The 17,939-nt window shown below is 38.0% G+C and overlaps 1 protein-coding gene and 2 non-coding genes across 4 annotated transcripts in view; all 3 read right to left on the bottom strand.

Annotated features, from left to right (window-relative positions):
- The window catches only part of FOCAD (focadhesin), a 313,675-nt gene that overhangs the window by 202,245 nt on the left and 93,491 nt on the right, over window positions 1-17,939 (bottom strand). For both annotated transcript variants that reach the window (XM_038552511.1, XM_038552512.1), the window contains exons 9-10: window positions 9,980-10,067; window positions 6,885-7,087 (exon numbers count right to left, since the gene is read on the bottom strand). In XM_038552511.1, the coding sequence (XP_038408439.1) occupies window positions 6,885-7,087; window positions 9,980-10,067 (291 nt within the window). The remainder of the gene's footprint in view (window positions 1-6,884; window positions 7,088-9,979; window positions 10,068-17,939) is intronic.
- On the bottom strand, window positions 1,621-1,747 carry LOC119874086. Its single transcript, XR_005367308.1, has one exon. It is a non-coding gene; the product is annotated as a small nucleolar RNA SNORA30/SNORA37 family (small nucleolar RNA).
- LOC119874072 lies at window positions 8,342-8,445 on the bottom strand. Its single transcript, XR_005367297.1, has one exon. It is a non-coding gene; the product is annotated as a U6 spliceosomal RNA (small nuclear RNA).

Raw genomic sequence — 17,939 nt, 5'->3', positions numbered from 1 at the left:
TACAGCTAACAACTAAAAGGATGGGAAGTAAAAATTAAGCTTTAGAAATGTCTTTCTTTCTTTTTTTTTTTTTTTTTTTGGTAAGTAGGCCCCCACATCCAGTGTGGGGCTTGAACTCATGACCTTGAGATTCAGTCACATGTTCTACCATCTGAGCCAGCCTGAAATTTTTTAAGTAACATCTTTACTGAGATATAATTCACATACCATAAAACCTACCCTTTTAAAGTTTACAACTCCGTGAACTTTAGTAATTCCTGGAGAGGTGGAACCATCACCAGGGCAAGCTTTCATCATCCCCAGATGGAAATCCCATCTCCCTTAACACTCACTCCTTATTCCCCCAACACCGCACTCACAGCCCCTGGTGACAACTACTTCATCTACTTTGTTTCTATTCTGACTATTTCATATAATAGAAACCTCACCGGATGTGTTGTCTGGTGACTGGCTCCTTTCGCATTGCATATTTTCAAGGTTCATCCAGACTGTGATTTGTATCAATACTCCTGTTTCTTTTCATTGGCAAGTAATATTCCATCTATGGATATACCACATTGTTACCCATTCATCAATTAACAGACATTGGGCTGTTTCCACTTTCTGGCTATCATGAATAATGCTGCTATGAATAGTCCGATTAAAGTTTGTGTGAGGACATGGGTGTTCAGTTGTCTCAAGTATATGCTTTAGAGTAGAGATGACATTTGAAAGTAAATCCCACTGTCAAAACAAATGAGGAAGTTATCTTTATTGATATGAAAAGAGCTCTCATGAAAATACAAGTTGCAGATAGTGTGCCTGGAATGCTACCAATTATTTTTTGAAAGGGAGTGGGGACTATATATTTGTATTTGCTTATATATGCAAGGAAAAGTATGAGACAGATACAAAATAAATTAACAGCCACTAATCATTTTCTATTTGAGGGTGGGAACTGAACAACCAGAATCAAGGGTGAGAAGGAAACTTTCCATTGTATACCATTTTATAACTTTTGAGCCACGTGGATGTGTTGTAATTTTTTAAAATAATAAATTTTGAAAGTTAAAGATTTATATTTATCATAGCTCTTTCTCTCTAAAAATACTTCCCCTACCCAAAGATGAAATTCACTAAGAACCAGAGTCAAGTTCTTTAGAAAAAGGACAAACAGCACCAGACTTAAGATTTAAAAAGCCAGGACTTTAGCACAGCCATGCCAGATAGAAGCTATTACACAATCTCTGAGCCTCACTTTGCTCACTTGTAAGATGGAAGTAATGAGTACTTTCCTGCCAAGATTATTGAGGTAGATAGTGACACAATAAAGCACCTAGCACAGTCTCTAAAGTTGCAAAATACAGAGAAATATGATCTCTGTCATCTTTCGGAGAGAAAAATAAAACTGGTAGATAGGAGTATAAAAGAAAGTAATTGGAAATCACCATGAACCATAAATTGAGTCAAAAGCAGCAACATTACCCAGACGGGTAAGAGTAAACATACTGAAACAGAAAAGAAATCCTGTTTTACTTGAAGTATTATGTTGATGTTTAGGCTCTGTTTTTTGTCTGTTTGCCTCAGGTTAGAACAGCAGGAGAAAAGCACAGTGTTGAATGAAACATCCCAGAACAGTCTCTCTGTCCCAGTGAGTGACAGCTGCCCCTGGCACAGTCCCAGGGCAAGGATGCAACCCAGAGCTTTCTCTACACCAGCTACCAAATCCTGGCCCCACAGCCCAAGGGAGGGCCTGTGAAAGTGCTGGCAGGCTCCATAGTTTAGAGGAGAAAGCAGGTGTTTAAAATAAAAGAGGTTTATGTTAGGTAAATTACATCTCAGTAAAAAAAAAAATATATATATATATATGTGTGTGTGTGTGTATGAGAAAAGAAACCATTAAAAAGTAACACTTAAATAAATATTAAATGGTTATAAAACATATTTTACAGATATTAGTTGCAAATCTTCATTCTAAAAAGTTCATAATAAAAATGTTCAGGTTTGTTAATTATTAACAATAAGACAGACAACCGATAGTACTCCTTTGTCTAAAGGGGTCTGAAAAAGAAATTGTGAGTTCAGTGAACAATCTAGATTTTCATTAACTTTAAAGAATAACATTCATCTGGGGCACCTGGATGGCTCAGTCGGTTATGTGTCAAACTCTTGATTTCAGCTCAGGTCATGGTCTCCACATCCTCAGACCAAGCCCGATGTCAGGCTCCACACTCAGCAGGGAGTCAGCTTGGGATGCTTCCCCTCTTCCACCCCCTCTACCCTTCCCTCTGCAATCTAGCTCTTGCACACTCTCTCTCAAATAAATAAAACTTAAAATTAAAAAAAAAAAAAAAGAATAACACTTCTCTGTAATAGTGATTAAAATTGGCTTAACTGAAGTAGAGCCAGGATTTGATCAGGAGAGGGAGTACTGAAACTCAAACCTGCAGTCCCTTAAAAGGAGGATAGTTTTTTGCTAGAAGGGATTTAACCACTCACCAGAGCAGAAGCAGAAGACTGGACTAGCCAAAGCCTCAAGAGGTTCATTCTACTCTTTCCCTTATTTAGAATCCAGTCAGGAGTGGAGAGGCAGGCCATCTGGGTGGCCCAGGCAGTTGAGCATCCGCCTTCAGCTCAGGTCAGGTCGTGATCCCAGGATCCTGCGATCAAGCCCTGCGTCGAGCTCCCTGCTCAGCAGGAGCATGCTTCTCTTTCCCCCCTCTTTCCCTCCCCCCTGCTCATGCTTTCTCCCTGTCTCAAATAAATAAAATCTTAAAAAAAAAGAGAGAGATAGAGAGAGAGCAGAGAGGTTTGGGAGGGCTGCTTATCACCAAAGAACAACTCACACCATCCTCAGTATCCATGTTATTCAGAAGATGATGGTAGACAAACAAGATCTAGGACTTACCAATTCCTTTCAACTTCCAACCAAAAGCTTTTATGAAACTGGTTTATTTTAATGTACTATGACTTAGTGTTAGCCTGTAAATCTGAAACTGTTCTATTTATTCACAAGTACAGCACAAAAATGATAAATTACCATGCCAAAAAAATAAAAAATCAAATTAGAGGCAATAGGATGTAAGCTCTACAGTTAAACAGGTCAAAAATCTGAATGTCAACTCTATCTTTCACATCTGTATAATTTAGGTAATTTAACCTCCCTAGCCTCAGTTTCTTCACTTGTCAAGTGAATATTCTATGAATGTCATCAGAGAAATGCAGATCAAAACCATAAGGAAAACCAAAATCACTTCACACCTGCTAGAAGCAAAAACATAGACAATGACAACTGCTGGCAAGCATGTGGGCAAATTGGAGTCTTCATACACAGCTGGTGGGTATGTGAAATGGCAGAGTCCTTTTGGAAAACAGTCTGGCAATTCCTCCCACAATCAACAGGGTTATTGTATGATCTAACAATTCCGCTCCTAGGTATTTACCCAAGAGACAGGAAACCATGTCCAGATAAATACTTGTATAGAAACGTTCATAATGGCACTATTCATTAATAGCCAAAAAGTGAAAACAACCCAAATGTTCATCAACAGATGAATGGAAAAGTAAAATGTGGTGTATATCCATGCAATGGAATATTATTTAGGGATTTTTCCTACCATGGCTGTCAGGAGCATTCAGGAGACTCTGGCAGGTATCTTCCTGTGGAGGACCCAAGGCACCCCAGGGGTGACTTCCTACACACTAGCTCTGGTCTGACACACCCCAAAAACCTTCACCATCCAACAGGCCAGAGCCACATTCTTTCTATAAAGTCTGATCTCAGTCTGGAGGAGGAAAACCTTCTCTGTTCCTTCCTTGGGTAATATCTCAAGTCCTAGAAGTAGTAGCTGCTCCTTACATTTATTAATGCAATAGCTCCTAGAGCCTCTTTTATAACTGCTAGTAATTGAGACTGTTTACTAGTTAATAATTCTTTGTATTAAGTTTTTCTTTGTTCAAATTACCAGCACAGTCTCTCTCTCATGTCTAGACCCAGGCCTGGTGCTTTCTTTCTTCCCCTACATTCCCTGGAGGCCAGGGCACAAATATTTTACAATTTACAACTGGTGTCTGCTTCTTTTTTTTTTTTTTTAAGCCTAGGAAAACATAAATAGGTGGTTTTAAATATCACATTTAATAGCCTAATAGAAGGGATCATGTTTTCCACGCACCACTAAAAAATATTAAAAGCTTATTAGATTATGTTAATCTTTAAGAGAAGATGAGTGGCTGTTTTGATAGCTTACATTTTTTAATTCTAAAAATTGAAAGTTGAAATGTTTTTAATTTCATGGTTATCAACACTTCAGAAACGGATAGGGAATACAGAATTGCATGGTACAGTTTATTTACCCTGGTTCTCATTCACCAGAACTGTGCTTCTTAAGAACTGCTCTAGTTCTAAATCAAACATGCTAAGTCAGAGTCATCTATATAAAAAGAAATAATAAAAATGTATGGAGATAGTAAAATGATCTTCTGTATCCTTATGAGAAGCTCACAACGCTCAGTGAATAGAAATTTACTGAATGTTTATCTCACAGTAAACAATGTGTCAGGTGTTGAGGATGCAAAGTTAAATAGGTACACCTAATTTATTTAAGTATATGGAAAATAGAGTGTTCAATTAAATACTGGCTAAAAGACTTTGAAGACTCATCTATGATCAGGTGACAAAGATAAAGCAAAAACACTCATGTGGAAAAAATAAAAAATGTTCAACAACTGTTGCAATTTCAATTTTAACATGCTTTGAAAATAAAGGCAAACTGTGAGATGGGCCAAGACCTTTTCCCTCAGTAAGCTCGCAGTATAAGCTGGAAGTACATATATATACAGCTCTCTAACTTAAGACACAACACAACTGAGTAATACTAAAAGTGCTGGGGATGCCAAGAAGAAGGTCATGAATTTGGACTCTGGGAGGCTGAGAACATTTGGCTGGGTCTTGAAGAATGAGTAGGTCAGGAGGAGACAAAACAGCATTATGAGCAAAAGCAAAGATTCAGGAAGAGATGTGGAAAGTTTATATCTTGTTAAATTTATAGGTATGTTGGGAATATAGAGACCTGCCCAGGCATGGAAGAAAAGCCAACAGCAAACTGTGGCTTACAGTTTTAAAAATGGTGATCATATCTCCCCTCACATTAACATCAAGAGAATGTTCAGAGCCCCTGTAGTACTTGCTCCTCCCTCTTCACCAGCTGCTGAAGAGAAAGTTCAGCTACTCGTGTTAATGAATAAGATTCACACACACCTGAGTGAATGGTACACTGAGTGCTCCTGTATTAGAGCCAGGGTGATTCTCAGGAAATATCGCTTGTGAGCTAAAAGGACAGAACTCTTAGACATAAGCGCATCCTTCACCAGCCCCAATCCCATCCAGAATCCAATCACTGTTCTAGATGAGCAAACCACAAGGGAAAGTAAAAGGCTATTAGAAAATTTGGGCCACATTCTGTATTCCTATCACAGAGAAGGCAAGAGCTTCCTTCTCTTAATTCAAGTCGATTACCTACTTCAAGCTTTCAAGTTTTAGACAAACAATCAGGAATGAGGAGGATGTAGTAGACAGTCAATGTGCCTACAGGCTAGTTTCTGCTGCACCCTCAAACCAGGAATTACAGTGCCTGGCTTTCTGTGGCTCGGACATCTCACAACACACAATTAGAGGTATCCCTGCCTTGGCAGATGAAACAACTGGCTCTTGCCTGCATTTATTTATGTCTCTCTCCATGGGGACAGGAGATTCACCAGTTTAACTTCTGTAGTCCTCCCTCAATCCCCATCACATTCGTAGCTAGGAAACTAATACTACATTTTACTGAAGGCAAAACTCAAATACCAAAAGAGAAAATGTCTAACTAGCGCAGGCCCAGAAGCCAGCCATTAACCAGATGTTGACAATACCTTCACATTACCCTAACAGACAGCATGAGACTGCCACAGAAGACTGAGGCCTGCCCAGCAGGCGGGAATGGGGATGCAGTATGTTGGACCTACAGTTTTCCAATGAGGCAGCCGCTAGCCATCAAGAGCCTACATGCCAAGGGAAACGGCATTAGAGGCTACATGTTAAAAACTGAAGTCTTGGGATCCTTGGGTGGCTCAGCGGTTTAGAGTCTGCCTTTGACCCAGTGCCTGATCCTGGAGACCCGGGATTGGGTCCCGCGTCGGGCTCCCTGCGTGGAGCCTGCTTCTCCCTCTGCCTGTGTCTCTGCCTCTCTCTCTGTCTCTCATGAATAAATAAATAAAATATTTAAAAAAAAAAATGTAGTCTTAGGCCTTACAAATCCCAGGCATTTGAGATTTCCCACCTTTAGAGTGTCCCAGATGTAACAACATGCTGCATAAAGGCATAAATTCAACAGTATGAGAAGAAAAAAAGGATTCCTTGCTCAAATGTGTTGGAGAAGCACCAGGTTAAACAGAACTAGTTCCTGTTCTGCAGAATTTCTCAGGACCTTTAACTACTAATGTAGTCAGAAAACTCGAGGAAAAAAAGTATACAGCATTTCCAAAGCTTATTTTACCCTCCCCTCTCACAGTCCAGAAGAATATACTAATAGCTACACCACTGGCTGACAGAATGGCAAACTTCCAGGAGAGGAGTTTATTTATTTATTTTTTAAAGATTTTATTTATTTATTCATGAGAGAGAGAGAGAGGCGCAAAGGGAGAAGCAGGCTCCATGCAGGGAGCTCGACATGGGACCCTATTCCAGGACTCCAGGATCAGGTCCTGGACTGAAGGCAGTGCTAAACCGCTGAGCCACCTGGGCTGCCCCAGAAGAGGAGTTTAAACCCAAACAGGTACTTCCTCAGGAGGGGAGATTACCTGCACAAACAGAAGGTCCACATTACCACTTTACTTTTATTGAAGAGAAACAAGGTTGAACTCTTTACCTTTTGGTGGTCATTTCTGTAGGACTCCTGCTGTACCATTTCCAAAACGTCTAGAGCCAACTGCTGCCTTGAGGGACCTTCTTCATCCATGTATATACAGTCTTCCAAGGCAGTAGAAGACAGTATCTGCAGAACTGGCATCACCAGCACCAAGGATGACCTTGGGATTTTCTGACCCTCCGCAAGAGAGAGAAGCTTCAAAGCTATTCATCAAAACAATAATTCACAGTTAAAAAATTACTACCACAATCAAACAAAATGCTATTTTGTTTAAGAGTGATATGCAGAAAGTTTTCTTACCCCTTTACAATTGGGTCAGACACGTAACTAAGATGATCAATCTTCTCTTTTTAGAAAGGAACCTAAAAATTAGCTATTATCTAAAATAAGCTGTTAACGTGTGTGCCTGATAACTTGAGGATACTCTTAGAGAAAATTCATACCATGAAATAAAAACCAAATCTTTAAAATAAAATTCAGCTGGGGTGCCTGGGTGGCTCAGTCAGTTGAGCATCCAACCCTTGGTTTTAGCTCAGGTCATGATCTCAGGCTCCTGAGATCAAGCCCTGCATCAGACTCCCTGCTCAGGGTAGAGTCTACTTGAGATTCTCTCCCTCTTCCTTTGTCCTCCCCTTCTCCCTCAACCCCATACACACTGTATGCTTTCTCTCCCTCTCTCCCTCCCTCTCTCTCTCTCTCTCAAGTAAATAAATAGATAGATAGATAGATAGATAGATAGATGATAGATAGATAGATAGATAGATAGATAGATAGATAGATAGATAGATAAATAAATATCTTTAAAGATAAATAAAATAAAATTTGATTCAACTTTTGTCCTTATATTGTCAGGTCCTTCTACTGCCCCCAACAGAGCCAAGAGACCAGAGTTCCTGATCAGTGGATTTTTAAAGCAATGTGCATGCTTCCCTTAAAAACCCAGGTTAAAATTATATTGAGGTACAGTAGTAAACAAGGTGAAGCAGGGATGTCCTTCAGTGTAATTGCTAAAAAGATAATCAGAAAAAGTCTCAAAGTCCATAAGCAGCAACAATCAAACCCAGTTTTAAAGATGATTCTCTTTAACATGGACACTCAACTTACACATCAGAAATACACGCACAAATGTACAATAACTTAGTTACATGTATAATCTCCCCTAGGCCATTAACAGAATAAGTGAAAGCATAAATATATTTTTTTTACAATTATTAGATGAAGCCTAATTTACCAAAAGATGTTATTCATAAGCTTCCAAGCTAGATTATTGAAGTCATCAACTGATTTCCTCACTACACCAAAAAACTTCTACAAGCCTTAAGTCATGTCAATGAGTTGCCAATTTTTTTCTTTTCGTCACTTGGAAGTCAAACCTGAATATGGTATGAAGTACAAACTCATGTTACTCTAACACTGCTAATTGACCTTTTCTGCCTAAATGTCTTTAATTAAATTTTTAAAATATGGGACACTTCACAAATGTGCATGTTACCTTTGCACAGGGGGCCATGCAAATCTTTTCTTTATCATTCCAAATGAAATATTAGTCTTTATCCATAATTGTCTCTGAGAGATTATGAAAATCTATTATCTTTACTAAAACAAGAAATGCACACATTTCTATCTTCTATATTATAAATCTCTCAAGCATTTTTACAAATTGCTATTTACAATCAAGGCTAGTGTTAATAATTAAGAAGCATAATATTGTATTAATGCTATGCATTTGTTACATTTGAAATCATCAATATCTTCTCAGTTACCCTATTTCAACACTCTTTCCCAATATACTAAACAACCGATATTCCCTACTTTTCAAAGTAACACACTGGATGATGGCAACGTTCTACAACTAGATTATAGTGCTGGTTGCACAGCTCCGTAAATTCATTTAAAAAAAAAAAAAAAGGCCACTTTATTGTTACACCAAAAATGTTGAACTTTATGGTAAATTATACCTCAATAAAGCTGTTTAAAGAAGAAAACAAAACTATGGCTGTCAGAAGTACCAGCCCTGGCAAATTATACATATGGGAAATGCCATGTGCACTGCTAGCAGAACAACAAAATCAACAAAAAAGGCAAAAGCAGTTCAGAAAAAGCCTCAGGAGGAGGGCACAAATGAGCACAAGACCAACAGACAAAACCAGCGTATGAAGCCAAGGGCCCCTTTGTGTGCTAAAGCCATTCTCAAGACAGATTGTAAGTGGAAGAGCAATTCACTCTCAAAATTATGATGAATTAAAATGTCTACAATGAGCTACACAATCAGTATTTACCTCAAGCACTTTAAAAAGAGGGTTGGGATATATCACCAGATCATGGCACCAGGCAACATAATTTAGACAGATCCTCCATTACTACACATAGATGTTACATGGAGTAAAGAGAGGCAACATTAGCATAAAAGCTGCATTTTAAAGGTGTGGCTTGGTTGCCAATCTGCCAGGCCTTTCAACTTGACTTTTTTACCATATTCTTAAACAGAATATTTTTTACCTCCTCAAAGGGAGGTAAAAGCTCCATTCCTCACTCTTGCTGAAGTCAACTCTGGAGAGTCAGAAGAATGTTACCTCTTATTTGTTTCTAGCTAGGTTAATATAATAACCATAAGCTAAATCTTGTTCAATGTTGCAACAATTTTGAATGTAAAAGTATATAGAGTTTAAGAAACAAATGCAAATGCTAAACACTTAATTTGTTTCCAAAGGTTTTATGCTATTGATTTTCAGTTTGATGAATAAGCTGTAAATAAGCTGAGATGCCAAAAAAAAAAAAAAAAAAAGCTGAGACGCCTTTCAAAACAATGACCAATGTCATTGTTACATGATTTAGATTATTATGTCTTAATGGACAGCCATGGTACTTCGTAAATTATGGCATATGGAGCCTTTGCACAACACATCTTGTTGGATAAGAAAAACAAAGTTCTATTTCAGAATGAATGGTTAATTAGGAAAATTCTAGAATGAAAATTCAAAGTATACAGGACTTTATAGCATAATACACATAGCTCAAGTCCCATAACTCAAGTGGCTCCTGCTAACGCTTTTTTTATGTTTACATTTTACTCTTTTGAGGGTATTTTTATTTACCTAGACTTAGGATTGGCTTCTGCTGACTTGCTGGAGTCTGTAGCAATAGTAAAGCTATTCCAATTATGACGAGTTCAACAGGAAAATCCTAAAAGAAAAACAAGAAAGGAGTTGAAGAAGTTCCCAGAGCCATGACTTTATAACATGTATCCAGGAAGAGTGTATTTAACATGAAAGATCACCAACCTATTGTACACCAAGTTATTTACAGTAAGCCTGCTCTGCTACAGGAAGGATGGTGACTGTCACAGCAATCACACATAAATTCAAAATGTTATCATATCTGGTTGAAGAGCAGAGGCTATACACCAAAATAATTTAAAGAGAAAATGCCTTAACACAACAAACACACATCTTGAAAAACAATCTTTCAAATCAATGAAAATCTACCTGAAATACTAAAAGAATACTTCACTTCTGAAAGTAGATCAATTATCTACTCACCTCATACAGGCATAATCCATCTATATAACTTACATAAAGAACTACACTTAACAAATTTTAATAAATCATATTATTTTGGGGCACTTGGGTGGCACAGTCAATTAAGCATCCCACTCTTGGTTTAGGGTCACATCATGACCCTACGTAGGGAGATCATGCCCCACACTGGACTCCATCATCAGTGGGGGGGGTGGGGGGGTCTTCTTTCCCTCTCCCTCTACCCTCACCCTGCTTGCTCAAGCATGCTCTCTCTGAAATAAATATATCTTTAAATATATCTAAAAAAATAAAAATAAAAAATAAGTCACGTTATTTTAATAAAAGAAACAGTAATACCCAGGGAGGCAGAGATCATTTTTAAATTACAGTAATCTATTAAGCATATTTAAATGTAGCAAAGCAACAACCATAGAAACTGAAAATCATTATTTTTCACCAACTGTATCAATGAAATGAAAAAGAAAACTGGATGTAAACATCGAGTTCTAATAAGTAAATTCCAAGAGATATAAGATGTTATTTGAGCCTTCTAAATAAAGAAAACATTAACAAATACTAAAACTAAAGAAGAAAGGTCCAGAACACTTTGCCAAAATTACTTCATTCTGAAATTTTATAGAAGCAACTAAGATCAGAAGTATCTATGAATCAGGATGAAAAGAAAAAGAAAAAGAAATGTTTGTAGATCCACATGTTAAGAAAACACTTGGAGAAAATGAACTAGTCTGACAAACTCAGAAGTTACAATTAGAGATGCTATAAACTCTGGCACAAATAAGTGTATAATAAATATACATCTACATCTCAGCTTTATCATTTTAAAAAGTGAAAATAACCTGTAAATTCTTCCCAAGTGCTTGCTTATAGACTTTTAAAAACCAGCAAAAGAAGGAAAGAAAATTGTTTTAATGAAGTATTTTCTAATATGTGTCTTTGGACCTCATTCTGCTCACTGCTTTGAAATACAGTTGAGAACAACGAAGCAACAACTATGGGTATTTGAGGACAATCAATGCATTTTTGAAACCAATACACTTCTTGTATCACACCATTCTTTGTCATGAACAATTCCTCAATTTCATTTCATATTCTGCATATCCATTTAAAAAAGAAAAGAAAAAGTAGCAAGGTCATGTAAATCTCAAATTTCCTGGCTATCAAGAAGATCAGAGACAAATCAAAGTAGGACTTTATACTAAGTCTATACTTGAAAGCCTTTTCCACACAAACTATGATTCCAGGGCCACAACATACATTTTGGGGTTCTGACATGGACTAGGAGCATGCTAAGTGGATGGAACTTCTTTCTTTTAAGAGAGAGAGGAAGAGAGTTTGTGGTGATGGAGGGAGAGAGGTCAGGGCAGAGGGAGAGAGAACTTCAAGTGGGTTCCATGCCTAGCACAGAGCCTGACACAGGGCTCAACCTCACTACCTTGAGATCATGACCTGAGCAGAAATCAAGAGTCAGATGCTTGAGCAGCCCAGGTGGCTCAGCAGTTTAGAGCAGCCTTCAGCCAAGGTCGTGATCCTGGAGACCTGGGATCGATCAAGTCTTACGTCGGGCTTCCCTCATGGAGCCTGCTTCTTCCTCTGCCTGTGTCTCTGCCTCTCTCTCTCTCTCTCTCTCTCATGAATAAATAAGTAAATTTTTTTTTTTAAAAAAAAGAGTCAGATGCTTAACTGACTGAGCCACCCAAGGGCCCCTAAGTGGATGGAACTTAAAGGTGGGAAGACTCAAGTAAAAATGGCATTCTCCAAGAAGAGGAAGACTGACCTATTCAGAATAGAAAGGGAAAGGAAATGAGATGGAGAGCAAGGCACCAAAACTAAGGAAAAGGAATAGTAGGGGATTATACTAGATAAGCTTAAATTGCTTACAGTTCTGAGCTTACTGTTTGATTTTTAATGGAAACCAAACAATGCTAACACGCAATGAGGTCTTTTAATAAAAGGCTGTCTTAAACATCTCATATGCCATTTCAAATCCTATACGTACTGCTACTGTAACTTGTGCTCTCTGCCCCCAACCAGTGAGAGATCCAGAGGACAGGACAGCTAAAACCCCATAGGCTGAAGCTTGGCAAATTGACAATGGAAGCCTAAGAATAAATGCTTCCCTCTTTCATCTAGATCCTTCTGGAGGATTCTGAGACATATTTCAAAACACTTCTCAGAATATTGTGTGCAATCAATAATCGGTTGTGTGTAGCACTGGGCAACATGGAAATACTTGCGTTGCCTCTCCCATCTCCAACATTTCATGCTGTTGGTCCCTCTCCCACTTGCTTCCTGACATCACCCTTGCAAATAAACTGTTGCATAAACCTTGGCTTTTGTGGAAATCCAGGCCCTGCTCTTGACTAGGCAAACTCAGGGACTACTTTCAGAGGAACTCAGGCTAATTCAGAGCCTATCTGGAACAAGGAAGTAAAATACAAAAGAGGAGGAAATGCCTTTACACTGGACCACAGATGTAACAGGACTTTTAATAACAGCTAACCTTGAAATGCACACTTTCTGTCCTCAATTCAAATGAAAGGTATCACTGAGCACCACCAATAAACCAGGTACTAAGTCCATAGACTGGGCTATGGCTATGAACAGGGATATGGCTATAAACAAAATAATATGGAAAACTTTTATTTTTAAGTGAAAACAAGGCATTTAAAAAAAAAAAAAAAAGGTAGACACAACAGAGATGGAAGCCTGCTCACACAATCTTCCAGTGCCACAACTTTGCTAACTCCCCTGTCCTCAGGTCAGAGGGGACTAATCTGAGCTGGACCAGTCAGATCATTTTTCTTAAGACTGAAAATTTAAACTAAGACACACAGTGAAGAAAGGTGAGTGGCACTGAGTCAGCTGGTGGTGAGATCTTCAAGAAAACGGAATCCTGGCCTTCCCAAAGATGGGATGTTTAGCTTTTGCTTCACTTTGACAGCAACCCAATTGCCTCACAATCAATATCATTTTTGCCTAATTTTGCTAATCAGAGCAATGGAAAGGACATTAGGTTTTGATGATTCCAACAGGGCTAAAAAAAACTCAAGCAAGACTAAATTCTCTGAAACTAATATAGCAGAAGAAATGCATCCATTTTCAGAATGCAATGAAACATCTCCAACAGAAGAACAGAAAAATAACAAGGGGAAAAGAAAAGTTAATGTAGTATTTGAACTGCATATTCAGCTGATAAACTCAGTGACATAGGAATAGAGATCTAGCCTCAGCCTAGGTAATAAGAACGTCTTATTCAACTTTATTTTGTTTCAAATTGTATGTGACCATAAAGAATGTAGGTTTGCAAGTTAGTTTTCCTACTCTTTTTTTTCTTCTTTTTTTGGTTAAACCTCAGAAACACTGGGCCAGAGGTGAGGGTAGAAAATTACAAACCACAAGTATTTTAACAGTTCTATTTATATTTACTTCCCTCTAAAATTGTTAAATATTGAGCAAAAGGAAAACACTATACATGTGACCTTCACAGGCATCACTACTGTTCTAAATTAAAATATTGTGTAATTCCACAGGCTAATACCCCTAAAGAACACATGTGCAAAACTCAACAAAGTATTAGCAAACCATATTCAACCATATATCAAAAGGATCATGTATCAAAATCAAGTGGGATTTATTCTAGGAATGCAAGGATGGTTCAACAACTCTAAATCAACATGATGCACCAACCTTTACAGAAAAAGAATAAAAATCCTATGATCACCTCAACAGATGTAGAAAAAGCATTTGACAAAACCCAACAATCATTTATGATAAAAACGCTCAACAAAGTGGGTAGAGAGGAAGCATACTTCAACATACTAAAGGATATATATGAGAAACCCACACCTAAAATCATACTCAGTGGTGAAAGCTAAAAGCTTTTCCTCTAAGATGAAGAAGAGGACAAGTAAGTCCACTCTCACTACTTTTATTCAACATAGTATAGGAAATCTAGCCACTGCAATTAGGCAAGAAAAAGAGGTGAAAGACGGAAGGAAGGAAGGAAGGAAGGAAGGAAGGAAGGAAGGAAGGAAGGAAGGAAGGAAGGAAGGAAGGAAGGAAGGAAAAAGATGGAAAGAAAGAAAGAAGAAAGAAAGAAAGAAAGAAAGAAAGAAAGAAAGAAAGAAAGAAAGAAAGAAAGAAAGGCAAAAAAAAGAAAGGTACTATTTCTAATAACATATACTATACATGGAAAACCCTGAAGTCTCCACCGAAAAACTATTAGAATAAGTGAATTCAGTAAAGTTGCAGGATATAAGAATCAATATATAGAAATCTATTTTGTTTCTATATACTCATACTAAACTATCAGAAGAGAAAATAAGAAAACAACTCCAGGGACGCCTGAGTGGCTCAGTGGTTGAGCATCTGACTTTGGCTCAGGGCGTGATCCTGGGAACCAGGATCGAGTCCTACATTGGGCTCCTTGCAGGGAGCCTACCTCTTCCTCTGCCTATGTTTCTGCCTCTCTCTGTGTCTCTCATGAATAAATTAAAAAAATATTTTAAAAAAAAGAAAAAAAGAAAACAACTCCATATGCAATTGTATCAACAACAACAACAAAAATATACAGGAATAAATTTAACCAAGGAAGTGGAAGACCTATACTCTGAAAACAATAAGGCACTGATGACAGAAACTGAGGAAGACACAAATAAATGAAAAGATATTACATGCTCATGGGCTAGAAAAATTGTTAAAATGTCCATAACACCCAGAACAATCTAAAGATTCAATGCAATACCTATCAAAATACCAATGGAATTCTTCACAGAACTAGAACAAATAATTCTAAAATTTGTACGGAACCACAAAAGACCTCAAAGAGCCAAGGTAAGCATAAGAAATAAGAACAAAGCTGGAGGTATCACACTTCCAGACTCCAGATTATACTGCAAAGCTATAGTGATCAAAACAGTATGGTACTGACAAAAAAACAGATATATAGATCAATACAACAGAACAGAGAGCTCAAAAATAAACCCACATGTATATGCACAATAAATCTTCAACAAAAAAGGCAAGAATATACAATAGGGAAAGGACAGTCTCTTAATAAATGATGCTGGGAAAACTGGATGGCTACATGCAAAAGAATGAAACTGGACCACTGTGTTACACCATACATAAAAATAAACCCAAAATAGATTAAAGCCTTATTATAAGACCTGAAATCAGGATGCCTGGGTGGCTCAGTGGTTAAGTGTCTGTCTTTGGCTCAGGGTGTGATCCCAGGGTTCAGGATCAACTCCTGCATCAGGCTCCCTGTGGGGAGCATGCTTCTCCCTCTGCCTATGTCTCTGCCTCTCTGTGTCTCTCATGAATAGATAAATAAGACCTTTAAAAAAAAGACCTGAAACCATAAAATTCCTAGGAGAAAACATAGGTAGTAAGCAATCTGACGTTGGCCTCAGCTGTATTTTTTCAACATCTCCTCAGACAAGGACAACAAAAGCAAAAATTAACAAATGAGATTACATCAAAATAAAAAGCTTTTGCACAGCAAAGGAAACCATTAACCAAATGAAAGACCAACCTACAGAATGGGAGTAGATATTTGTTAATGACATATCTGATGAAGGGTTAACATCCAAAATGTAAAAAGAACTGTATTTTTACATGTTTTCCATCTCATCTATAAAATATTATATATCATATATAGCATATATTATGTATCTAATAGGTATGATTACACACAATTATACATCTGCATTGGCATTTATTCTATGATTATTTATCATGTTATATGTAACATGTTATATACTAGAGCTAATAGAGGTTACATAATAGATAACATATTACTACACGATACTTATCATATATTACTATTATACATAATATATATTATATGACTCTAATATAGAATTATATAAAATGTAATATTACCTGTAAAGTCCTAGCAATTATAAAACCATACTAATCACGAGGTTGACAAATTGACAAATGACTTACTTGAGCCTTCCTTGGCTCCCACTTTCCACTAACATTTATATTCAGTTTGTTTCCTATCTACCATTTACTCCTTTATTTTTTTTTCTCCTTTATTCTAATTTGGTTCCTATCACGCCACCCCTGCACTGAAACAGCTTCCTCTAATGTAAACAATAAGCGTCTATTTACTGCACCCTAAGAGTACTTGCCATACCTTACTTTAAACACTCTCTCCATGACACTGTTGACCATTCCCATTTTTGAAAGAGCCTTTCCTTGATTTTCATGTCCTGATCTCTTCTGCTTGTCATAGGATCCTTTGGCTACACTTTCTCATTTTCAGTACACTCTAGCTCCTGGAGTTCCAAGAAAACCCAAGTAATGTAATCCCATGGGTAAAACCCCCACTCCAAAGTAGCGGTCAACAAATCTATACTTTTAGCCTCAGCTTCCATCTCGAATTTTCAAACCCCATAACCAACTGCCCGTGATCCACACAAAACTCAAACCAAGCATATCTAAAGCCAAATTTATCATCTTCCCTCCAACATCAGCTACCATTACACAAAGTGAATGGTACCCTCCAGGTGCTCAAAAGAGACAGCTGAGACCCTGCCAAGGAGCTTTTCCTTGACCCTCTAATCAGCCACAAAGCCCTATTGATTTCATCTCCTCCCTCTCTCTTTCTCTCCTCTTTTTTCCTCCCTCTTCTACTTGTTCCTACTCTCTTCCCCTAATTAGCCCCTTGCTGTGGGCTGAACTGTGTCCCTGCCACACAAATACATATGTTGAAGATCTAACTACCAATCTGTTGGTATTTGGAGTACAGAAGTAGTTAAAAATTAAATGAGGTCATAAGGGTGGGCCAAAATCCAGTAAGATTACTGTTCTTTTAAAAAGAAATAATAGGGCAGCCTGGGTGGCTCAGCGGTTTAGGGCCGCCTTCAGCCCAGGGTGTGATCCTGGAGACCCAGGATTGAGTCCCACATCAGGCTCCCTGCATGGAGCCTGCTTCTCCCTCTGCCTGTGTCTCTGTGTCTCTGCCTCTCTCTCTCTCTCTCTCTCTCTCTCTCTCTTGAATAAATAAATAAAATCTTTTTTTAGATAGATAGATGATAGATAGATAGATAGATAGATAGATAGATAGATAGATAGATAGATAGAAAGAAATCATAGCTCTCTCTTGCTCACTCCCCACCATGTGAGAACACAGCAAGGAGGCATCTATCTACAAACCAAGAAGATATCCCTCACCAGAATCCAGTTGGTCTACACCTTGATATTGGACTTCCTAGTCTCAAGAAGTGTGAGAAATAAATTTGCATTGTTTATGCCACCCCAGCTGTCTAAGAAATTCCTCCTCGCTTCCTGTGCTAATAGCACTGCCCTGCTCTAAAACCTCCTCCACTCTCCCACCACAGCCATCGTCCACATACAAAAATATGAGCGAACCTCTATGCAGAAAGGTCTCCAATAGCATGCCATTGCCTAGAAGATAAAATTGTCAACCCACTCACGTGGCAGGGAAGACCTTTCATGGTAGACCCAGCCTTACCTCCTACATATTAATCTGTCAGCAATACTG

This window comes from Canis lupus, chromosome 11, assembly GCF_011100685.1.
Source record: "Canis lupus familiaris isolate Mischka breed German Shepherd chromosome 11, alternate assembly UU_Cfam_GSD_1.0, whole genome shotgun sequence".
Lineage (NCBI taxonomy): Eukaryota > Metazoa > Chordata > Mammalia > Carnivora > Canidae > Canis > Canis lupus.
The sequence above is the reverse complement of the archived record's forward strand: the minus strand, read 5'-3'. Positions and strand labels throughout refer to the sequence as shown.